Below are 25,778 nucleotides of genomic sequence, written 5' to 3'. Positions count from 1 at the left end.
CAGTTGGCCTCCAGCTCAAATTCTGCAAAGTCCAAAGGATGTACAAGATTCTATTCTAGTATCAGAAGTTGTTCCATCACCCACACCTGGTCAGAAGGCACGTCAGACACTTGACCAAGTAGAGGAGTTGGTGAATAATTTCTGTACCTTATTAGTGGCTAAGGATAAGGAGGGTACCACGTAACCTTTCCTTTCCAAGAAGTCATCTTTACTTCCATGAGAGAGTCCTAATATCCCTAATTCATGTGGATTCACCATCAGAACCCCTGCAAGGTGTTTCTAGCCACAGCATTTGCATGCAGCGGACTCTAGGCACTACAAGGATGTCCATGAGTACACTCCTCCAAAGCAACTGAAGATCCTGCCTCAGTCACCAACTTCATCAGTGAGTCTTGGATCAGTTTTCCCTCACCCCCAGGCTCCAAAGAGGGATTGATGGGAATTCCCTCCAACCCCCACTCCATAACCTCTTGAGTACTCATTTCCCCCAAAGACCTTTCTTTCTTCAGGTTTCTAGATAAATTCATAAAAGCTCTTAGAGTAAATGTACACAAGGGCAAAGATCCTCATGCAGACATCTTGGGGCTCCTCCAGGTTCTGGAAACTCCAGTGGACCCAGCAGCTATTCCTGTCAATCATATCCTGTAAGATTTACAAACAGAAATGTGGGAAAATCCCGTTTTCTGTGCCCCAGTAGCAAGGAAACTTGACCTCAAGTACAGAGTTCCAAAATACCCTGGTTTTGAAATAGTACAATTACCCCATCAAGCAGTAGTGGTGGAATCAGCTCATAAAAAAGCAAAGAAGACAAGAATATATTCAAATACGCCTCCAGGGAAAGAATCCAGGCTATTGAACAATTTTGGCAAAAAGAGTTTCAAAGCACCGTACATAATACACAGATGTGCCCTGACTGGGTGATAACCTCTTTGGAGAAAAGCTCAGAGAAACAGTAGCTCAAATCAAAGAACAGCATGTGGCAGTGCAGTCTCTTCAGGACCGGAGCAGCAATTGTCTGCAAGGCGTACCTTCTACGCTTTAAAAGACCATATTTCCAGAGACTCCTCTTCCGGCAATTCCAGCTATATTGGATGCCGTCACTACTTCTGCAACAGCAAGACCAACCTCCGACTCGTGCTCAACAGCATGAACACCATCAACCAAAAGCAGTGCAACAAGTCTAGTCCAAGCCTAGGCCAAGTTTTTAGCCAGCCTTCAGACCTAACAATTATCCTTTCCGGTAGGGGGAGAATCCATCACTATCTAGAAGAATGGCGCAAGATCACCAAAGATTGCTGGGTTCTCAAGATTATGGAGCATGGATAATGCTTGTATTTCTCCCATCGTCCCACATTTCCTAGCTGCTTTGCCTTCAATCTGGATCCGTCAAACTCGATGTAGCTCTGCCAGTAGGTGAACTTGCTCTTTGAACAGCAGGCAATAGAACTAATTCCTCCCCATCTCCATGGCTAGGGGTTCTACGTCCGCTATTTCCTCATCCCCAATTCTGGATTTAAGAAGCCTGAGCAACAATCATCCCCTTCATCCTGAGTGTTCTTTTCATATTCCGAGTGTTCTTTTCATAATCCTTTCTTGTTTATTGTTGTGTAGGATATTTAAATCGTTTAAACCTACTGCATCCCTTTTTGGTCAAGATATCTCCTTTTACCCTGATACTATGTCTCATGGTTTGTATTGCCTCTTATTAATTTGTATTTTATTCATTGTAATTTATTCATTATAATTTTATTGTTGTTGTCATTATTTTCATGCAATCATAATTGTATTGTAGGACACCTCACCACCTTATATATTCTTACAAAATGTATCTTGAATTTATACAACCCTTACACCTTTAATTGGTATGTACTTATTATGCACACTTTGCAGTTGAATACTTTTGAATCATTTTTTGCCACTGTTCTTTCTGTTTTTGTATAGATTTCAACACTTATGTGGGACTTATCTCCCTTGGGTCCCTCCGGATACAACCCCAACAGCAAAACACGGCCATGTTGGGGAACTGCATTTTCTTGAAAACTTGTTTGACACTTAATTCTTCACAAAGCAAATGTTTATTTTAATTACTTCTACTCATGATTATTTGGAGCATCTTAAAGTTTTGGTTTCACACCTTTTGTTTTTGCATATACTATTCGGTGTGACCCCCATTTACTCCACACAAACTGTTAGCTCAAACCGAGGGTAAGCTTATCTCTCTGTTCATCCACTAAGCAACCAAGTCATGAAAGGCTTGTGAAATACTAAATCACTTTGTGATTTGAGCGTGATGCTGGCACAACTGATGAAGCTGCTCTTTAAACTGTTGTAGATAGCTTTTCTCAAGTTTATTTTTATATACCGACATTCGATCTGAGATATCACATCGGTTTACATTCAGGTACTGTAGGTATTTCTCTATCCCCAGAGGGCTTGCAATCTAAGTTTGTATCTGAGGCAACGGAGGGTAAAGTGACTTGCTCAAGGTCACAAGGTCTCCTGGTTCATAGCCCACTGCTCTAACCACTAGGCTATTCCTCCTCCTCTAATATGGAAAGTAATATTCCTTGTAGCATTAACCTCAGCCAAAAGAGTCGGCGAACTTATTTATTTATTTATAGGTTTTTATATACCGACAACCGTTTGCACATCGTGTCGGTTTACAGATAACTTAAAACTTTTTGGAAGTGCCATTACATTGAACAATAACTATGCGTACAAGGGAAGAACATGATAATATTACATTGAAAATAACTATGTGTACAAGAGAAATACATGATAATATGGAAACTGGGTAACTATATACAGGGTACGACGGTTCCTCAACCAGGTAGCGGATGAGGAAAAATCAGCAGGAGCACATTGTAAGGGTAATACATGGAAAGCACTATAAAACAGCTCAGGAGGTCAATGAGAAGAAGGTTATTGTGGGAAGAAGTCAGAAGGAGCACATTGTAAAGGGTTATACAGGGAATGCACTATACACAGCTTAGGAGGTCATCGGGAGGATGGTTATTGTGGGAAGGGTAGGCCTGTAAGAATAGCCAGGTTTTTAGTTTTTTTTTAATTTGGTGTAGATGTTTCAGTGCGCAAGTCTGGGGGCATAGAGTTCCACAGGGTGGGGCCGGCCAGGGAAAAGGCTCTGTTCATTGTGGAAATAAGTTTCGTAGATTTGATAGAGGGGGTGCGGAGTGTCCCTTGGAGGGCAGTACGAGTAGGTCTGGTAGATGTGCGGATAAGCAGTGGGGGGTTGATCCAGTTGGTGTTTTCATTGATGATGCTTTTATGAATGAGGGAAAGAACTTTGAAAAGGATACGAGATTGTATTGGTAGCCAGTGGAGTTCGATAAGGGTAGGAGTGATGTGTTCACGTTTTCTGGAGTTAGTAAGGATACGTGCTGAGGTGTTCTGTAGGAGTTGCAACGGTTTAGTATGTAAAGCAGGGAGACCAAGGAAGAGAGCATTACAGTAGTCTATTTTGGAAAAGATAATAGACTGTAGTACTGTGCGAAAGTCAGACTTTAGTTCATTATTCTCCTTACATGCAATTCTTCCACAATTGTGTGGAGCTCTGCACTCATCCAAAGTTTCTGCTAAAGTTTGTGTCAGCTTTCCATATTAATCAAGCCGTTGTACCACCCACGTTCTTCCTGACACCACATGTACATGAAAGCGAGACAGCCCTTCATATCTTGGACTGTAAAAGAGCTTTGGCTTACCACAAAAGAACACTGCTTCATCATCAAGCTTCCCAACTATTCGTCTCATATGACTCCAACAAATTGGGCATAGTAGTGGCCAAACATACATTGTCCAACTGGCTAGCAGTCTGCATAGCACACTGCTACAAGTTAGCAGGCATTCAAACAGACTCTATCAAAGCTCATCAGATTAGAGCCATGGCTGCATCAATGTCTCATCTGCAAGCTGTGCCTCTTGAAGAAATTTGCAAAGCTACAGCATGATCACCAGTTTATACCTTTATGTCCCATTACTGTCTGACTGACAATAAATTTGGACAAGCAGTTTTGTGTAGCCTGTTAATCCAAGTACTCTACTCTCCACGGTAGGGGACTTGGTTGCTTATTAACTAAACGCTCCGCTACTACCTTCAGTTTCGGACTCCCCACATGTTTTGGCTAATTCAGCCCAGCTTATTGACTCAAAAAGCAAGTTTAACTGTGAAAGAGAGGTGTGTTTGGCACTGTTGAATGATGTCACCCCACATATTTTTATTTATTTTATTTAAAATTATTTTTAACCTGCACCCTCCAATGTTCGGGGCAAGTTATAACATCACCAACATAAAAGCAAATGTTCACATATACAACCTATATAAACAAACAACAATATTATGGCTAATTCATCCTATCTATGGAAAACACTGTTTACAATAAGTAAACTTACTTTATGATTACCTGGTTTTACTGCTCACCTTTTATATGGAAGTTTTACATTATATGACTGTCATTTGCTGTATTATTTATACATGCATTTTTTTTATAATGTTTTAAGTATTGAAACACAGTAAAACACAGCTTGATAAAAACCAGGATTTAAACTATATTATAATGGCATACTATGATTAATGTACCCCATCTCTCTTTTCTGTACTTCTAAAACCTTAACACCTTGGTCATGAATTGAAGAAAATATTTACATTTATTTTCATACAATTAACAGGAAAATCTGGATCTGCTATGTCACTGGAGGCCTCTGCCATGGAGACTGCCAAGTCCTTCCTCAAGGCTTACATCAGACAGCCACTGTGCTAAAGATTTCTATATAACTAGGAGGTTCTGTACAGATTCAGAAAATACCCCAGGTTCTGCAGAAGATTCAGAAGCCCAACAACCAAGTGTAGGGCCGGTATCTAGCATGGCTACAATACAAAGGGGACAGGTGCCTGACTCTGAGGACAAGGGCTCAAACTCCGTTATGCCTGTGGGAACAGACTCAGCAGCGCCCCTGGCCCTCACTCCCCCAACGCATTGCTGTATGAGTGCGTGCCAGAACTGTGTTTGGATCCAGTATGCAGAGGACATGTTGAAATATTACCAGGATGGGGGTGAGAGAGCACTAGCAGCTCTGGAAGCCAACATACATGATGAAAACATTAAGGCATTTATAAAGATGGAGATAAAGTTCAGGATGAAAACAGGCAATGTCTGATGGTTGCACAGTTTGTGACAATCACTTGGGGACTGATAAGCAGCCTTTTTGTGTAAAAGATGCAATGGAGAGACTAGAATCTCAAATGGCCCCTGCTCTCAAGCTGGTTTCTATCAATACATGGAGACCTTGATCTTGTTAATGGTCCCACTACAATTGTAACCTGATAAACACTCGTGGCTTCTTCCACATCGCCTCTTCATACGGCAGATTCTGTTGTGCTCTTGGCTCTGGCAGCTGTTGGATACCAAAAGGAGATGAGAGTTCTTTCCGTCAATCTGCGTTTCGCAGAAACCCCTGAGAATGAAAGCTTGGCACTTTGTGGCTGTCATCCCACAGTCTTGCTCATTGATGAGAACCTTGAACACACAGCTAAGGCTTCACCTTCCCTGGTGGTTTGGATTTATGATGAATCATTTATCATCCCTGCCTTCTGGCTGCTACTGAGGTTAAAATGTGTGATTTGGAATTCATGAAAACTTTTAAAATGTCTAGTGTTATAATAAATTACTGTATTTTTAAGCTGTTTTGCATTCTAGTTAAGCGCTTACGTTTTAAGGTCACATGTACTAAGCTCTCTCCCTTTATCGACACAATGGGAACATTTCTTTACTGCATCTGGCTCTTGGTGCTGCTGACCACAGGAACCAAAGGCTTGGGTGTTGTGTGCCTTTTAACAAAAATCAATTGTCTGCAGGTGATTATAAAATGAAAACATAACTAAAACAGACTGAACGTTTGATACTGTATGTTTTCCTTTATCAGTGAGAGGGCAGCACGGGTATTCACTTGGCAGGTTTGTACTTCAGAGACTGGATTTTGCTGTTTACAAAGGTGGGCTTAACCCCTCCCCCAAGACTATGACATATTCCCAGTATGGTTTTTTTATTCCTATGCTGTCTCCATCAGCTCAGCTGCTGTCACACAGAACTCATGCCCAGCCAAACATTATGTCCAGTCCAGTATAGAAAGAACAGTCTAAATCCCAGCCACATATCTTTCCCCACCCAGGACTCGCTCTAGAGTGGTAGCAGAATCAAGGTATGTGCAGCAAAAAATGCAATCACTTAAATGTGAACCTCTTCCCTGCTGAAAGTGCTTGTACAAATGCAACTTCCTTGAACTTCTTGGACAAATGCATCCTAGATCTGTGCACATTCATAAACTAGTGAAACCCTTTGACATTTTTAAAACATCACAGAAAAAAAATTCAGCAGTTACTTTAATTGAAAGTTTTAAAGGGGATAGTGCATATGGTTGCTTGAGACTGCTCAGGGTGGAAATGACTCCCTGAAGGATTTAGTTTGAGAGTCATTGCCCTAAAATCAACTAAGAAAGGTATGAGATATAGGGAAGGGGCCTCTCTGTGGGATAATTTGGTACCTTTGTCATTGGCCTTTCCTTATTTTCTATTTCTTTTCCTTCTGTCTGCATCACTGTGTTTTTTTTGCAGGATTTTTTTTTTTTTTGTATTTTGGGGGATGTAGAGTTTGACCAGCAGTTTCCTTCTCCTCTGGACTCCAGCTCAGTTGAAACCAGGGCTGGGATCTAGTAGTGGCATAAGCTGTTATTCACAAAACTATCTTGGGATTTATCTGCTCCCTAATCACTGGCTCAGTCATTGCAGCCACAATCCTCAGCTGGAAGCCACACACCAAAGCTACATCCGGAACCCTGCAGTCATAGGTTCTCAATCTGGCAGCTAGGTGTCGCCATTGCAGGATGGCTATAAATCCCTTTTCCACCCATGGGCCGTGAACGCTGTCTCCACAGCATCCTCAGCCCCAGCTGAGTTGGACACGAGTCTGGGAATCGGACCCAGGTCCCTCTACATGGGAGCACTGTCACTGAGCTACCGGGCAAGACCAGCACCACTGTTAAAATAATAAAGGGAGGCTCAGTAATTTAACATTTTATCTGCAGGTAAAAAAGCCCCATACACTTTTTCCTGAACTCCTAAGCAATCTCTGGATTTGATTAGTCTTGTTTGCTGAAGTTTTATTACTGTTAGGGCGTGGACATGAGATTGCGTTAAACTGTACTGGAATCAGGGAGTTCTGGAATGAGCTTAATCACAAGAAGCAAATCGCAGAGGAAACAAGCCAGGCTGATTGTGAAGCTGTTTTGCTTTACCAGGCCTCTGATTAGAGAAGAATCCTCTTACTTTTTTATCTAAATATTGTTCCAATTGCATACTCCCTTGTAACTGTGGAATCACACAGGCTTACACCACCACCATTGGTTCTGTCTATGATGTTGAGCCTGAAACTACCTGTAATTAGATAATAATAAAAAAATGACTTATTCTCCCCTCTCTCTCCCTCCTCTGAAGTAGTCAGATTAGGTTCCAGAATTGATAGCCAGTCTAGACTTCCCAGCTTGCCGGTCTGCTGGAGATGTTTACAACTATTAAAAACATTGGGAGCTTGTTTTAATGGAAAATGTTTAAATGCAAAGTTAACAGCAGTATCAAGACTGCACAGTATTACAGCTGAGAAGGTCATCACTGTGTGACATTCGATTTATTTTAATAGTTTAGTGCAGCGGTTCTCGACCGGTGTGTCACCAAGCACGGGCAGGTGTGTCGCGGCTCCTGGTGTCCCACTGCCCCGCTTGTGCTTCCCTTCTCCCCAGGGATGGGGCGAAGAATGGCGAGATGCTGCGTGCCACCGCCGGAGGCCAGGCCGCCGGCGGCTGCAGAGACGTTGCACGCCACCGGAGGTCAGGCCAGCAGCGGCTGATAAGCGGAGGCCAGGCTTATTGAGCCAAACAATGAGAAGAGGCTCCATGTGAGCTTGTGTGTCTGTGTGTGTGTGTGTCGTAGAATGGGTGCCTGGGTGCGTGAGTGGCAGCTTTGTGTGTGTGTGTGTGTGGTAGAATGGGTGCCTGAGGGCGTGAATGGGCAGCTTTGTGTGTGGTAGAATAGGTGCCTGGGGGCGTGAGTGGGCAGCTTTGTGTGTGTGTGGTAGAATGGGTGCCTAGGTGCATGAGTGAGAGCTTGTGTGTGTGTGTGGTACAATGGGTGCATGAGTGGCAGTGTGTGTGTGTGTGTGGTTGTAAGTGACAGAGTATGTGTGAGCTTGTATGTAAGTGACAGAGCATGTGTGTGATTGAGAGAGAGAGACTGGTCAGAGTGATGTGTTTCTGTGAGAGAGAGACTGGTCAGAGTGATGTGTTTCTGTGAGAGAGAGAGACTGGTCAGGAAGATATCTGGTGTGTGAGAGAGACAGAGACTGGTCAGGGAGGTGACTGGTGTATGTGTGAGGAAGAGATACTAGTTAGGGAGGTTACTGGTCTGTGTGAAACAGAGACTGTGCGTGAGTGACTGGTTGTGGGCCCTAAGGAAGAGGACTGTGAGGACAGAGCTTCAGCAGCCACTGCTGCTTCTGGTGAGTGCTATTGGCCTGCAAGGGAAAGGAGTAGGAGAATTGCTGGAGAGGGTAAGTAAAGGTGGCTTTTTAAGATTATTTTTCTTGATTGCCATTTTAATTATTGGGTATTATGCGATGTCTGCTGTTTTGAGATTTTATTGATATTTGGACAATTTTTAATAATTTTTATGAGTTTTTAATTGTTGGATGTTATTCTGGTCATCAGCTGTTTTGTAACATTTATTAGTATAGTTTTACAATTATTTCTGAGTGGGGATCTATAGCAGCTTGGCTTATTCTGTTTTCTTAATAGGAGGTGTATTAGTGTTTGAGGCCTGGTTAACAGGCCGATTCAGAAAAACGAGCAGGAGAGCAGGCGAGCGCCCGCTCTCCCGGCGCGCGCACAGGCCACTCTCCTGGGCGCACGATTCAGGAGGGTGGCCTACGCAAATTAGGGCCCGCAGTAAAAAGAGGCGCTAGGGACACTAGCGCGTCCCTAGTGCCTCTTTTTTGACAGGAGCAGCGGCTGTCAGCGGGTTTGACAGCCGATGCTTAATTTTGCCGGCGTCTGTTCTCAAACCCGCTGACAGCCACGGGTTCGGAAAACGGACGACAGCATAATTGAGCATCTGTCTTCCGACCCGCGGGCCGATTTTTAATTATTTTTTTTAATTTTAACTTTTTTTTTTACTTTTGGGGCCTCCGACTTAATATTGCCATTATATTAAGTCGGAGGGTGCACTTCCCCGGTGCCGGCAGAAATTAACGCCAGCCTTTGGGCAGGCGTTAATTTCTGAAAGTAAAATGTGTGACTTGGCTGCACATTTTACTTTCTGTATCGCGCGGGAATAACTAATAGGGCCATCAACATGCATTTGCATGTTGCGGGCGCTATTAGTTTCAGGGGGGGGTGGTTGGGCGCGTGTTCTCGACGTGATATTACCCCTTACTGAATAAGGGGTAAAGCTAGCGCGTCAAAAACGCGCATCCAAATGCGGGTTAACAGTGCGCTCCACCGGCACCCATCCACCGGAGCGCACTGTAGTGTATCAGCCTGTAAATATTTGTAGTGTTGCCTTTTCATTGGTAGGGTTGTTACTGTTTGAGTGTGTTCCATAATACAGGAGTAACTTTGTGTGGATTAGTTTGTGTGCATTATTGCAAATCCTGGGACTATGTTAGGTGCTATATTTCTCTTTCCATTTCTCCAGGTTTGCACTGCATGCAGAGTGGCTTTTTTGGTTTTCCATTCCAGTTTCTGTCTCCATATTTATAATTTGTGGTCTTTCTGTACTTGGTGAAGGTCAGTTCTGGGTGTGTGACTGAGGTGAGGTATTTTACTAGCATGTAGGCATTTGTATCAATCTTATTTGTTGTGTTTTCTCAATAGAACATGCATTAGTAGTAAATTACTGTCTTTTCATAAGGAGGGCTATTGTGCCTGGTGGTAAAGGGAGTTTGTTTTGCTTTTACTGAGATGTCATCAGAACCAGAATATCTTTTTTTGTATGGTGAGCTGTATGGGTACTGCCCTAGATCTGCTCTGCACCCATTTTTGGGGGGGGTCGAGGGGGTTCCTGAGGATGTAGAATGTATATTTACATTTAGCCCCGTGACGGTCACATGTTCAGTGTGTCACGCAAGTGAGAACCATCTGTCAGGTGTGTCCCGGCCGAAAAAAGATTGAGAACCAGTGGTATAGAGGTATCCTAAATAATTAGCTACAACTGAGAAAAAACACTTTAGGGAACAATTTGAAGTGTAGCAATAGAGTATAGGATAACACTAACCCTTTGACTTTCAAGGTGACTTTATTCCAACCTCCCAACACACACACAAATATACATCTCATCTTCTCAGGTTCTCAGTAATGATGTGACCATAGCACCAGGCATGTCATCAGATTAAGAGCTGAGGGGGTAAATGATAATCCTATTATGCAGGAGGTGGATAAATCCTCTTACCTGAGAACTGGGTTCAGTGCTATTCCAGAGTAGAGGAACAGCAGGTGCTGGGAGCTGTCCCAGGCTCTCAACAGACTTCTCTGGATAGGCAAGTGAAGCTCTCATAGCGTGGTAAGTTACCACTCCTCTTACATTTCATTTGAATAAATAAATTGTGTTACTGAACTGTCATAAAGTATTTTAGGAGCTATTCTGCAGATCAACCAATTACGCTGGACGCTCAGATATACTACATGAATTACCAGGTCCTGACCATGCTGGAGATTCCAGTAACGTGAAGGTCAGGAAGTACTGGACAGACGAACACAGAGCAGAGGACAAAATACTGGCAAGACAGAGTTACTGTATTACATAGGTAATAGAGAAGAAGATGAGAACAGAACAAAGTTAAAAGGTTGTGGAAAAGTCATGCTGGATTCCAAGGTTACAAAAAATGCAGAGAAAGCAAACTCTTAACACTGGTCTAGGACAAGCAACTCTCGGACTAAAATGAGGGTCAGTGTTTTGAAATGAAGTCTCATTGGCAGTTGAGCCTAAAGCACTTATCGGTCACATCATCAACTCCAGTAATATCAGGGTGGCAAGGCTCAAAAGAAAAACAATTAAACATTCCCTTTTTCTTTTTAGTTGTTACATCAAAGTGTCATCTGCATTTGATTTTGCAACACTTTAAAACTTATAGAAGGGTCGCACTGAGTGCCATAAAGACCTACAAATTGAGTATCAGCAGTACACTTCTAGAAATTTCTCCACCAGGAATTCTCTGAAATTTGACAGCAAATGGACGTTTTATTAAGGCTTCAGGATAGTATTTTGTGCCATCCTTAATGAACGCCCTTAAAAAAAAACAATGTGTATTTCTCATTGCTGTTAAGCCTTTAGGAGGAGGAACCTGCAGCAGATTATCATTTCAGAACTGTGATCATGAATGACAATGTTCTGAAGTGCCTGGTGTCTTTGAAGTTCTTCTAGAAGAAAACTTTCTTGGGTTTGCTCCATCCATGTCCTCAGTTCCCAGTTTGTCCAAAATGCTCGGATCTAGAAAGTCGTCTTAGATCTTTTCCCTTCCTTAATAACAGTGACTGTGGTTTTTCCATCTCATGAGGCTTGCACAGAGGGGACAGAATGCAGTGCAATATTAGGAAGCATAAAATGCTGTTGTCTTTGTATTATTCTGTTCTTGTGCCTGACTTGCTCTGACCTGGAGTGTTTCTGGGCCCGCAGTGGAAGTAAGGGGCAGTACTAGTTTCTAAGTAGGAGAATTTGGGAGTTTCTGTGGCTTCTTCACAGCAGAATTTGTTTATGAAAGAGGTGGCTGTGCCAGGAATAGGGAGAGAGCCCAGACGCAGCAGGGTCCTACTTCTTTCTCCTCCTTCCCCTTCCCTCCAAGTCCCCACATGCCTGTGATCCAGAAAGAGCTGGCTGAAGGTTAAGGATTTGTGCTACAGATAAGCTGCTTTTAAAAACTCTGCTAGGCTGCACCAACACATTCTTAATATAAGCCAGTCACATGCTGTTTGCTCATCAAATAATTAACAGCTGCTTTAAAGGTGCAAGCGGGGCTGGTTCAGTTCTTGTAACATAAATAATCCAGTCGTGTCGGGGTAAGTTTTAGACATTTCAGCAAAGGGTACACTGTAAAGGGGGTGGGGACCCAGAACAGAGGGATACGAGATTTCGGCTCTCTGGATTGTCAGTGGGTGCCGTACTTCTAGTTCCGAAAGCACGTCCGCCCCAGACTGAAGGTATTTGGGCAATGAGTGTAGTTCCACTGCACTTATACCACCGATCAGCTGTTCTGTGCTCAGCTGTAGAGCTGTTACACAGATATGCTACATCAGTACTTTTGGGTGCTGTAGATCCACTCTTGAATGCGTTCTCTTCTGGCATGCTTTAATGATGTACAGTTTAAATTTGTCATATGTGTAGTGACATAACAGTGAGTCAAAAAACCCCTCCTAATCTTTCTAATACCACTGTTGTCAAAGGCTCTTTGGGGCCGATGCAATACAGTGCGCTCAGCCAAGCACACTCTAAAACCCGCAGTTGGACGCGGGTAGAATAGGCGCTAATCAATCCCCTAATGCAATAAGGGGTTTGGCGCATATTCAATGCGCGTCCAACGCGGAGTGAATCTAATAGCGCTCATCACATGCAAATGCATGTGAATGAGTCTAATAGGCATTCACTCCCGATGCGAAAAAAAAAATTTGCGTCTCAGACGCACATTTAACTGTCATCTATTAACTCCTGCCTGGAGCAGGCGTTAAAAGCTGAGTGCATCAAAAACAAGTACAGAAAAGCAGAAAAAACTGCTTTTCTGTACTGCCTCCTACTTAATATCGTTGGGATATTAAGTAGGATGAAAAATTCAAGAAAGAAAGTTAAAAAAAAAAAAAAAAAACGGCTTCAGGAAACAGACGCTCGACTGACAAGCGTTGGTTTCCTGAACCCTCTGCATCGGTTTTCCTTGCCAGCGGACAGCTGAGTCACGAAAATCGATTGGGTTCTCATCAGCAAGGAGGCACTAGGGTCATGCAAGCGACCCTAGCTCCTCCTTGCTAATGCGACCCCCCCTAATTTTAATATTGCATGGCGCCCCCTTGGGGGCGCATTAAGAAAGCGGGCGCTGACTTTCTGCGCCCGCTTTCTACGCTAAGTTATTGCATCAGCCCCTTTGAGATTTAAGGTATCATATCTGCCTTATCTTCTTTCCAGCTTATTGCAAGCTTCCAAGTTCTCTTACCCTGTTGATTGTAACTTTGACTCATTCCTACCTACTGTTTACTTTTTGTTTACTTGAATTGTTACCCCAGTTATATTCTTTGTTAATTGTAAACCGGTCCGATATGGTTATTTACTATGAAGGTCGGTATATAAAACTGTTAAATAAAAATAAAAAAAAATATAAGGGCATACAGTAAAAACAAACTAACGGTAACTTTAAAATGGGTGTGCAAGCACCCATATGCTGAAATTTTAAATTTTGCACGCGTACGATTTAAAATGCAGCTACAACTTGTATGTAGGCTCCTAATTTTAAGCGGTTACTCGAGAAAACATACTTTGCGTACCTTCCTTGGGGCTTTGTTGGCTTTAATGTGGGCAAGTAAGTGTTTTTTAAAACTTGCTCGTGTGAAGGACATTCCCAGTTTTACCAGTTAGGCCACCAGTTTGCGCAGTCTGTCCCAAGGTCCCTCTGGTTCTTCAGCCTGCACTCCCAACAGTTGACCCAGACCCCTCACCCAGTCGATTTAGACCTAAACAGAGAATTATGCAGACGTATCTCAACAGGGGCAGAAGTAAACGCCCCTGGCTAACAGCCCGCCCTGCGCTGCGGCCGCTGGATTTAAAATTTGGATTTACGTGTGTACATTTTTGGGCCTGCCCCTGACATGCAAGAAACTCTGCCCCCCCCCCCCCTCCTTTGTTTTTGTTTTTTTTACTACACACACACGCACATGCACGATTTGTGGACCTTTTAAATACGTATTGCTCACACACGGCCCATATACTCGTTTATGTAGACCTTTTTTTAACACAAGCAACACTTAAAATTCACCCCCCTGTGTGCCACCAGTGTTGGTTTTTGACCCTCTGCATTTCATATTATTGTGAATAGATGGTGGTGGTGGGGGGGGGGGGGTGTTCTTTATTTATGTGTTGGTTTGGTTTGGTATAGTTTGGATTTGTTATACTGTGGTAGCTTGAATTCTACACTGGTTAAGTAGTTGCCCATTTTTTGTACAAAGGATGGGATTAAACTGTACCATGGAGATAATGTATTTGTGTTAATGAAGTTGGTACTACTTATCATTTCTGTAGTGCTATTAGGAATATCTAGAACTGTACAGATCCATGTTAGAGATGGTCCCTGCTCCATGGAGCTTACAATCTAGTCAAGACATCCACACAAGACAAGTTTCAGAAAATGTATTTACAGCAGTAATCATGGTTAAAATTCAACAAGGCTATGATCAGGCAGTGATCCAAACAAATTGAAATGAATGAGAGAATTCCCATTTAGTGTGTGACAAATAAGGAAGCAAGGGTCCATCAAAATACAAATTCAGATTAAATGTATTAGAAATTAAATACAATTGAAAAGGTTATTTAAAAATATATTATAATGCAATGATATGTGAATAACACATTTGTATATATGATAGCTTACTATTTTTAGTAGCTTTTGAATCATCCAGAGTCTAAACAAACTAAGCTCACACCCTAGTTCTTAACCTCTTCAAAAACAAAACCTAATATGGAGTAAAGGGTTTGAAAATATTTTTTTTGTATTGTTTGAATCATCATCAGGATTTTAGAAAAGTGAATACTTTTGTAATGTTGTTAACCTTACTGATTTAATATTAAACACCCTACAATGCACAACTGCTAGATTGCCTTTGGTATGACCTTGAATTAATAAGATTAGTCCCTGAGTCAATTTAATGACAAGCTCAGCAGACCTTAGCGAGTACAAGGGGGGTGTATGTGTGTGAGGGGAGATGGGGCCGATTTTGTAATGGTACAGTCAATCATGGCATTCTTTATCGTACTATGATATATAATAATGCCAACAAGGCGACAAAAAAAAATAAAGGACAGCTTCTATATTTAATGGAAATTGATGGGCATTTTTTTTAATCAACAAGTGACATCTTTTATAATAAGAGACTGCTGGACTCCCAAATTATAGGGCACAGTTAAAGAAAACCTTCCAAGTAACTGCAAAATGCCACATTAAAGACAAGCTAACGTAAAATCTAGACATTGAACATGTATCCCATATATGTTTGCCTACATAAACCAAAACTGATAATAGAATAGGCCTTTAAAGGAAAATTCAAACATCTTTAGTCAACCGTATATGTAAAAGCCCAGACTTTCCCTTATAAAATTCTACTTTTCATTAAGTGTTTTGGATGTTGAAAGACTGAATACACTGCAAGAAAAATAACTTTTCATTCCTTTCTCCTTTCTTTGTATCATTTGCCCTGACTCTTTTTCTCTCTTTAGTTCAGTCTCTTAAATGTTGCCCTCCTTCCTTTCTCCTGCCCCTGAACATTTGTGAAGGCTTGGAGCACCTGGACACCCATCCTTCGGGTCCGCGGTCACTTCCAGGGTGAAGAAAAACCACTCAGGGGAAGTGACTGCAGAGCAGCAGTCTCTCCAACGGCCATGAACCTGGAGCCAGTCAAGCCTGAAATCAAATCTGCCACCAGGGTAACTGGAGGACCTGCAACTCCAAGGAAAGGACCCCCTAAATTTAAACAAAGGCAAACCAGGCAGTTTAAAAGCAAACCACCAAAGAAAGGCGTGCAAGGGTAAGAGTCAAACTGCCAGGGAAGCATTGGGGAAGAACAGGAGAAGCATCCTCTCTTCTCTGTCAGCCTGGGTGCTTCCTGGAGGAAACAGTCCACAGATCGCCTCTGGCACAGGCCTCGTGGTTCCCCTGGAGCCTAACATGCTTCTCTATCCTGCAAGGGCTTCAATAAATATGTTATGCAGCCACAAGCAAACCCCTTTACTGGAGGTTGGCTAGCCTTTAGAAGTTTTCTAACCAGGGCTGGTGCTTCCATTAGGCAAGCGAGGCAGTTGCCTAGAGCGTCAAAATTTTAGGGCAGCAAACCCAGCATAAGGCCCAGAGAGGGGGTTCTGTGCCAGAGCCAATTCTACCAAAGAGGAGAGGGCTGAAGCCATTGCTGTCATAGGGCAGGCCTGGATTTGTCCATGGGCACACTAGGCCGGTGCCTAGGGCAGCAGAAATCTGGGGGCGCCCCAGGCTGGCTGAAGATTTGCTGCCGTCCAATAAAAATAATGTAAATTATACTAATGAATTTAGTGTAACATTACTTTAGTTTCATAACGTAATATAAAAGATGGAAATGTTTGACAATTTTTCTTCAGAATTCTAAACTTTTTGGCACAGGAAACTAGGGAATTGTACCTTAGACCTTCTACCCCCTGTTGTCCAACCTTGGGAGGAGTAGAGTAGAGGGGGGTGACAGCTGGCAATAGCACCAACAGTGCCTAGGGGGTGCCAAAATCCTAAATCCGTCACTACATAGGGAGGGAGCGTTGTGCTGGAGCTGCTGCCAGTTTTAAGTTAGGGGAGGAGCTGCATGACCAAAGGTTCACCTAGGAAGCCAAATGTTCTTGTACCAGCCCTGTTTCTAGCCTGAAAAAGTGATATAGCAGTACTTCAGTCCATGTGTTCGTTCATCTATCCATCAGGTGTTAAACTGCACCTAGCAACTCAAAACTTGGGTTAGGTATGGTGGGGAAAGTCCACAGTTTACAATATTGAAAATGACCAGACCTGATAAGGTTCAGGTCTTTTTCAATAGCAATAATGTTGAAAACCACTAGAAAATCCAAGCAAATTCACAGTTTTCACTTCCTCCCTTGTTTTGGAAAAGCAGAGTATTTAAATGAAAAGAAATGTCTGCCACTTGTCTGTTAGCCATCCTACGTTACTAAGCATGCTATGCAGAAATCCGCACTGGAGACACAAATGGAATGAATAGCGCATGGCAATATCACGACACACTGGGGTAAAATCTGCAGCAGCTTAATGTATGTATGGTTTACGACTGCATTCTTTATAAATCACACCAGATTGCCCATTGTTGGAAAGAGTCAAGTTATGTGCACAGGTTTAGGGGACCTTTTTCAGTCTTATATTGTCTCACCTGGGAAGAAAAACTCAGAATGATACATTTTCATGAGAAGCTCTTGTCTTCCTGCAGGTTCGGCGATGACATCCCAGGAATGGAAGGTCTAGGAACAGGTACAATAGGAATTTTATTGCTCTTTTTTTTTTTTTAAAGAATGTTAATTTAAGAAGAATAATGCTATAGAAACCCTTATAGCTTTGAAAATAATCTGTAAAGTCAAACAATTACTGCTGATCCTGAAGGCTCCAAAGGGCCTCTAGTGGCAGAAGGACAGCTCTGCAGCTGAATAGACTTGCACAGTTCCTGGGGCTGAGCCGAGGAAAGGAATCCTTCCGTCTTCCAACCAAAGGAGTCCATCCACTCTTCTAAGCCTTGTTTGCACAGATATAGAGAGAACCTGAGAGAGCTAACTACCTACCTGTCTCAGAATCTTGTGCCTCGCTCTGTTCCCACTCTCTGCTTGTTTGTTAATTCCCTGTATTCCTTATGTAAAAAAAAAAAGACCCTCCACATCAACCTCCCATTTATATAAACCAAGGAGCACCAGCTTCTCTCTGTCTTTAAGTTGCTCATTTGTTGCATTATGATATTTTCTTGGGTGGAGGAGGACAGATGTGAGGCCTCCCCAGAGTTTAGCCCATCACTCATGGGTTATTGGGAAACAGGCAGTGCACTGTTTCCAGTCCTTGAGTGATTAGGTGCATATCTTTCACAAATCTCCTGAGCCCCCCCCATCAGTCCTGGCATTGATATATCCAAAGCCATTCAGCTACCTAATTCCGTTTGCATATATGACAATGTTTGTACAATAATTAATAATGTGCTCGTTTGTTTCAGATATCACAGTGATTTGTCCCTGGGAGGCATTCAGCCACTTGGAGCTTCATGAACTGGCACAGTATGGCATAATCTAGGAGCCTTTGAGCAGCACACAACCCATCCTTTCTACACCTGTTTTTCTATGTCTTGTTCCTGTCTTGCAGTGAGCTTTAGGATGTACAATGCTGAGGAAATGTTTGTGAAGCCCCTAGGATTGTGTCTACTTTAGCATATTTTTTATACTCAAAACAGGATCAGATCCTAATCTTTACCTTGATAAGATTAAAAGACAATAAAAAGGTTCAACAATAAGTATCCTTGTGTGAAAAAGTGTGTGAACCCTTCATTCAGTAACTGGTGACACCTCCTTGAGCAGTAATAACTCCAACTGCACATTTCTTGTAACTGTTGATCAGTCTCTCACATCGCCTTTGAGGAATTTTAGTTCATTCTTCCATAGAGCATTGTGATATTGGAGGAAGTCTGCCTTGCATAGACGGCATGCTTCAGATCTTGGAGCATTTCAATATGGCAGGAATGGCCAACCTTCAACAGTCCAGGAGCCAGAATGCACAGAACCAAAGAGCCTCTCGTTTTCAAGAGACAAGAAAGGGTGTGCAGGAGTGGGGGTTCACAACAAAGAATCCTCCCAACCTTCACCTACCAGTCTGTTTCTCAATTCCACCCTGTCCTCACCGGGTCTCTCGCAATATCCACACTGTTTCCCCATCTGCCTCTCTCAGCAGCCCAGGCATAACATCCGCCACCCTGCACAAGAACAGTTGCGGAGGCTCAGCAGTCTCAAAATAACATCTTCCACTCCACCCTTCGGGCTACTGTACCCTCATAATCCCCTGACCCCACTCCCTCTGTCTCCACCCTGCCCTCCACATAGTTTTCTTTCTCCCCTACCCTCGGCCCAGCACCAGGATCCCCAAACCTCACGCCTTTCTGGCTCTTTCACTATCCTACCGTCATCACCTCTGGCTTTCTTTCACATACACCTTCCCCCTATGGCTTTCTTTGATGCCGCTACTGCCTTTTCCTCAATTCTTTTGAACCCTTTCTTCCCCATCACTAGATCTCTCCTCCTCTCCTCCCACACTATTTCACATACAACTTTCCCTCTCACATGGCTCTCATGCAACGTCTCTCCCAGAGTCCTTTCATCCACCCACCCACCCTCCCTATCCCTGGTTCCTTCATGCATGTACCAGCATAGACTTTGAGGAGGAATAAGTTGTAAGAGCCTACATTCACCTTCTCCTTATCTCCTCCCAGCATTTATCCTCTTCCTCAACTCTCCCAATATTCACCCTCTTGCACTTATCTTCTCCTCCAAGTATCACTTCCCACATAATATACTAATTCTCACACTGCCTGCCCTTCCCCAGGAATTTACCACCTGCATTCATCCCATTCTCCTTTCACTCCCTTTCAACATTCACTCTCTTTCCATTGAGAGATCATTCTGACCTGACTGGAGCTCCAAATGACTCCACTTTCCCCTCTGCTGCCAGCTGAATTTCAAATCCTGGGAGCACAGTGATCTGCTGGGCCTGGAGCTGCATCCACTCCAGTCCCTCCTTAATTGTAAACCACTTTGATATTAATTTGGAGGTTGCAGTATATAACAAATCTTATTAAATTACAAAATGCATGGGGGCAACCTGTACAGAGTGGCAGTTACTACCATAAGAAACTTGCTGAGCAGACTGGATGGACCATTTATTATTCTTTTTTTGCCATCATTACTATGTTACTGTTTTAAATTAAATCCCCTTTTAGTCAGCAGAACAGAGAAGAATCCTCTACTCAAGCAATAGGTTGATTGGAGCATGCACAAGATGGGGAGGCTGAGGCATGGAGCCAATTGGCTCTTCTCTCTCTGTTAAGCTGTGGTCTCTGGTCCAGCTCCTCCTCTCCTGACTTCTGCAGTGTTGCCCCTTTGCATGGGGATAGGAGAGTAAGAGCCACATGCACTCATGGAGACACAGGTTGGTCATTAGTGCAATATGGTTTAGGTCAGGACTTTGTCTTAGCTAATCCAAAACACAAAATCTCTTCTTCAACTTTTCTGAATTAAGATTCACTTGAATGTTTAGGATCATTGTCTTGCTGCATGACCCACTTTCAGCTCATGGATGGACGGCCTGACATTCTGCTCTAGAATTTTCTGATTCATGGTTCCATCAGTGCTGGCAAACTCAGCCAGGTCCTGATACAACAAAGCAGCTCCACACTATGATATCTCCACCATTATAGAGCTTGACAGTTGGGATGACGTTCTTTGGAAGTTTCGTGGGTCATCCAGATGTTCTTTGGCAATATATTGCTTTTTATTGTATTATTTTCATTTTTTTCTGAATAGCTTTGGGTTGGACTATGTCTACGAAAGGCAGTATACAAATATAGCATAAGGTAACCTGGGGCAGGCACCAATGTTCTTTTCAGAAAGCAATGATTTCTTCCTAGCTATCCCCCCCATCAACACCATTCCTATTCAGTGTGTTTCTGATGGCTGACTCATGTACCCTTGCATCAGCTGCAGTGAGAGAGGTCCTCAGATCTTTAGACGATAATCTGAAGTTCTTTGCGACTTTGTGGAAGATTTTCCAGTTAGCTCTTGGGGTGATCTTAGCAGGATGACCGTCCCTGGGTAGAGTCACAGTAGTCCTCAGCTATTTATAGGCTTATCTGTCCGACAGTGGGTGAATGGATCCCCAGATGTTTAGAAATGGTCTTGTAACCCTGTCCAGACAGATAAGCATCAACTACTCTATTTCCTAGGTCATCTGAAATTTCTTTTGATCGTGGCATGATGAGTTCCCACTAATTTTTATGGTGAAGACCAAACTCAAAACCTTTTGGACCTTTATATAGGACAGGGGGACCAAATTCAGTGGTGCAGATTTACTCTGCAGGTTGGTATACTTGCTACCCAGTTACTTACGCACCTGATTCTAAACAGCCAATTATTTGTGCTAAGGAAACTAGAGGATCGTTTGCTATGTCACACACACTGATTCTGAATTCATCTTATTGTTCCTACTTTGCACATTATTGTTTCATTTATATCCTTTTTATTGCACAAGAAAATATGGGTTTCAATTACACAAGGGGATCACAGTAAGAACATGCAGTTCTCATTATTATACCTGGGGATTTACATACTTTTTCTCAGCACTGTATAGAACTAAAACAATAGCTTGTAAAAGCATACAGTCCATACCAAAATAAAGAGGGATGGATCTTGTAGGGTGCTGAGGTGTATGCAGCTGGCCCAAACCTGCTCTTTCTGTGAGTACTAATGCAGCGCAGCAAGGCAAGAGCGGCCCAGGTTTGGAATATGTTCAATTGAGAAAATATCACCTACAGGATCAATAATATGAAGACACCCAGGACTCAGCTCTCATCCTCACACCCCATCTTTAACACATAAATAACTCTATATAAATAAACACAAGTTTGGGAGATCAAAGGTCGCAGCTTTAATACAATCAAGTACCCGAGCAAAACAACATAATCCTGATATGTAATCTGCAGAAAACACTCCAATATACCGGCCCTGTTAGGTCAAATGCCACAACCCAGCAAATTAACACTACCCCTAGGTCACTGACCTGTAGGCCACTTGATCACAGCACCCCGCCACAGCCAGCAAGGAGCCAGTCACCCGCAGGGCTGAACCCAAACCCCACAGCACAATACAACCCCAAGAAACTCCAAATCATACAAAGTTTGCATTTTCTGCTCGGGTACTCCGCTCACTGTGACAAAATAGCATGTAGACTGAAAGAAACAACACAATGCAACCAACAATAGTACATCAACAACCTCTCAAAAAAACGATAAAGTGAATGGTGGGAGGGTGGGAGAAGTTCTACAGGCTGGGAAGGAGAGTACGGGGGACGTCCAAATATAAATAGGAGCCAGAGGGAGCAGCCGGATTGGAAAAGGGGGGTCCTCAGGTGCCATGGCCAACCAGGATCGATATTGATCTGCTGTCTTAGTGATGCACGAGGAGCCGCGGGAAGGAAGAGATTTATTTTTATTATTTAAATTTAAATTGATGAATGACCAATTAAAAGAAAGAAAAAGAAAGGGTAGGGTGAGGGATCATGTTTCCAGCTCACCCGAGGCCCATATTATATTTGGCAGCCCAGGATGAACCTGAGCTGCTTCCATTCATGCAAGTAACTATGTCATGTCATGAAAATGTATCTCCGTACGAAAAAAGAAAAGGCAATTCATGGTGCCTCTTCTAACAAACTTCTGGGTTTCTCTGTTATTTTCTGCATTCCCTAGCCCCCATCTCTTCCTGCTGTTTTATTTTGTATTGCTCAGCTAGTCCATTCCATTCCATTCTATTCTTTGCGACTTTGGATGCTTGGCACCCAGCTGCTGCTGGAATTATCTGTTTAGCTGCAAAGTTCAGGCGACCAAAACAAGAAAGACTCTGAGCTTGTTACTAGGTTACTGTGTTACTAGGAACCACAGCAATGTTCATAATGCCAGCACCGGAGAGTCACATGCGAGGTCTCTGCAAGAGGGGGAAAGCAGGGCCAGGAAGCAAGACAGTTATTGATTTAACAAAGCCAAAGCAGATCAGAAGCCAGAACTCTGGAAAGACAAAAATACAGGAGGGCATTTACAATTACCAATGTTTTTTTTTCCTGTCACTTTGAAAGTGAGATTCCAGTGCTTTCTGCACCTCTCTTTACACTTATGATCTTAGTAGCCATAACCTAGAAAAGTGCAAGGAAAACAAAAAGACCAAGAAAAGATAATAGATAAAATGGTGACTTCTAATCTGTCATGTGCAAAACCTGCTGCTCTTCGTTTCTGTTAAGGAAAAATATAAAAATGCAAATAGAAGCACCTTACTTACTGCCTGAAAAACATTCAGAAGGATGACTGACTGTCAAAGTAGATCTTGCTTGGCTGAGGAGACTGGCAGATGGAAATGGGGAGGCAAAGCAACTAGGTAGCCCCCAAATCCTTAATGTCCCCTTCTTTCAGTCCTAATTTTCCCAAATAAGGTAGGGCTACAGTCACAGGATTCATCTGAGTGGGAGCTCACAAACCATTGCTGGTTGACACATCCCTGGAACCTTCCTGTGCTGTTATATCAGATCCCTTTACCTGCTCATTTATAGTCACAAAGATTGCTGATGTCATTGTCATCATTGTTGGGCTGGATCCAGAACTGTTCAGCACGTGTTTCTGGTTCATTGGCTTCTCGGCATTTTTGGCTGAGATCTGAGTCATGAGCAGAGGATGGTCCTTCTTGGCCTTTTGACTGAGATTAACACCCTACCAACCCAATTCCAGTGGGGACAGGAAATCCAGCCAAACCAGGAGGACTAAACCCCTTATAAAGAAAAAATAAAGTGTCTCTAAATAAGTGCGTTCTGAAGTCCAACCTTTCTTTCAGTTTCATACCTGACAAGAATCCCTTTTTTTATTTCTAATCTTCCTCCCAATACATTATTTGTCTCCTGCAACCCTCAGATACCCTATAACCGACTTGTACTCCCTACCTGCAAAGAATGGGGAGGAGCTGGAGATGATTCTTGCAAAACTGATGCAAATAGTGCCCAGTGCAGAAGAAAATTTCCCCTTAGATGTCTCTGAAAGCAATTCTTACCCATTCCTCACATCCCAGGCTCCCTTAAACGCTCACTGGTGTCAGCTCCAGACAAAGGTCCTCCCCACAGCTCGACATTCTGAGTTTGCCTTGTTCTTTTCTTCTCAAGATAAAATGAGCAAGTTTTGAGCTTCAGGCCACCTCCTCTGACAGCAGATTGCAGGACTTTGGAGTTTCTTCTGTTTTCAGATTCACTCTGCAGTACAGGGTTAGTCTGCCCAGGGACAGTAATGCCACCTCCGGCCTTTTCTGACATGCCCACTTTAAATATTATGACATGAACCCCTGAACTGTGTTATAAAAAAAAAAAAGGGTGACACATGGAGAAAGGAGTGCAGGAAGCATGGGATATATTACATCAGTGGAAATCCATAGTAGGTACAACATTTGGAGCAAAGATATGGCATGGTTGTTCTTTAGAGTTTACAAATAAAAATGTACATACAACAGGAGAGATAAGGTGTGGGTTTTTTTTCTTTTGTTGTAGGGTTGTAGGCGTGTCCTGTCTTAATTGCTGTAAAATAAATCCAGTAATCCCTTATATCTGTAAAACACCTTCTAAAACTACAGCAGAGTTGAGAAGTACTAACTACGTTTTGCTAACGAACCCAATATGATTAATACTTGATATTATAAACACATCTGATGGAATGTTAAAATAGATGGGTTTTGCAGTTGTTCATAGAAAGTTTCTCTCTTTTCCGCTTTTATATTACTGTTCAGTGGCCTGCTCCTACTGCTGTCTGTTAGCGCTGTAGCTACTGTCTTATATCTTCAGTCCTGGTGACTTACCTGCAGAAGAGGGAGCACAGTCGGGTCACTGATCACAAGGCTCTAGCTCTGTGGTCTTTTATGCTTTGCAATCTTCTGTGTTAAGATCCGAGCTTTTCTAAGCATTCTCAGTTTCTCAGGATTTTTTTACTTATTTAATTGAGCATTGTTCGCATTTTTCTTTTAATCTAAAATGAGTTACAATAGGACAGCTGCATACTTTCAGAAAGTAGCACTATGCATTTTTAAACCAAAAATAACTCAGGAACTGTGCTGATCTTAACTTCTTAACCTGCAGCTTTCTCCAACTACTACTTCTGAGCAAGCAGCTCGGTTGGAATGGCCCCCTGGCTAGGATACTAAGAGACTGCCTTTGCAGCTACTTGTGGGTTTCTCCCCATTTTTATCCTCCTCTTGTCTAGATCAGTCATTGCAGCGGCAATCCTCTGATAGGCCTGGACCACAGCCCCACCCCAACCCCTGCTGCTAGAACCTGACACAAGAGCACCCTTAAATCTGTCATTAAATATTCCTTCCTGCTGCACAATAATATTTTGAATTCAGTTTTTAAGGGTGTTCTTTCATGTCAACCTAACTAACCCTCTATTACTACTACTTAACGTTTCTATAGTGCTACTCAACATACATAGTGCTTACAAAAAACACATAAGAGACAGTGCTTGCTCAATAGAATTTACAATCTAATCAAGCCAACCATACAGATCAAGACACTTGGGAAGCTGCATATAACAAGACAATGGTTAAAATTAGTTAATGAGGGTAAAGGCAAACCAACAGACTTAAGATTTAAAAGCCGCCTCAGAAAGATGTGTTTTTAGATGGGATTTCAACAAGGTGAGAAAGGTAGCATGATGCACCAGCTCAGAAGGTATATTCTAAGCACATTGTGTAACCAGGTGGAAAGTACAGAGTTGGAAACTAGTGGTAGAGGAGAAGGGCAAAGATAAGATTGACTTGTCTGATGAACGGAGTGCATGAGGAGGAGTATAGAGGAGAGATAAGAGAGGTGAGGTAGTGAGGAGCTGCAGAGTGAAGGCACTTGTAGGTGAGTAAGAGGAGCTTGAACTGCATGCAGGAATGGATAGGAAGCTAATATAGTGACTTCAGAAGAGGGATGACATAGGTGTAGTGATTTGGGCAAAAGATAAATTGTACAGCTAAATTTAGGATAGATTGTAATGGAGAGAGGCAGCTCACAGGGAGATCTGTGAGGGCAGCTTGTAATAATCTAAGCAGGAGGGAAGGAGAGAATGGTTAAGGGTTCAAGGGTTCTGTTAGCATGTTTAGAAAGGAAGGGACAGATTTTGGCAATGTTATATAGAGAAAGAAACAG

The 25,778-nt window shown here is 42.7% G+C and overlaps 1 protein-coding gene across 3 annotated transcripts in view; it reads left to right on the top strand.

The window, feature by feature from the left end:
- PDE6G (phosphodiesterase 6G) overlaps positions 1–18,318 on the top strand; it is a 51,032-nt gene extending 32,714 nt beyond the window's left edge. The window contains exons 1-4 of one of the 3 annotated variants that reach the window (XM_029599236.1): positions 12,020–12,111; positions 15,524–15,831; positions 17,257–17,297; positions 18,022–18,318. In XM_029599236.1, coding sequence (XP_029455096.1) covers positions 15,686–15,831; positions 17,257–17,297; positions 18,022–18,098 — 264 coding nt within the window. In that variant the 5' untranslated portion in view covers positions 12,020–12,111; positions 15,524–15,685 and the 3' untranslated portion in view covers positions 18,099–18,318. Of the gene's footprint in view, positions 1–12,019; positions 12,112–12,144; positions 12,253–15,523; positions 15,832–17,256; positions 17,298–18,021 lie in introns of those variants that run through there. The other 2 variants (XM_029599237.1, XM_029599235.1) reach the window with 2 other exon arrangements.
- The last annotated feature ends 7,460 nt before the right edge of the window (positions 18,319–25,778 follow it).

Source organism: Rhinatrema bivittatum, chromosome 4 (genome assembly GCF_901001135.1).
Source record: "Rhinatrema bivittatum chromosome 4, aRhiBiv1.1, whole genome shotgun sequence".
Classification (NCBI taxonomy): Eukaryota; Metazoa; Chordata; class Amphibia; order Gymnophiona; family Rhinatrematidae; genus Rhinatrema; species Rhinatrema bivittatum.
Note: the sequence above shows the minus strand (reverse complement) of the source record. Positions and strands in the feature narration are given on the sequence as shown.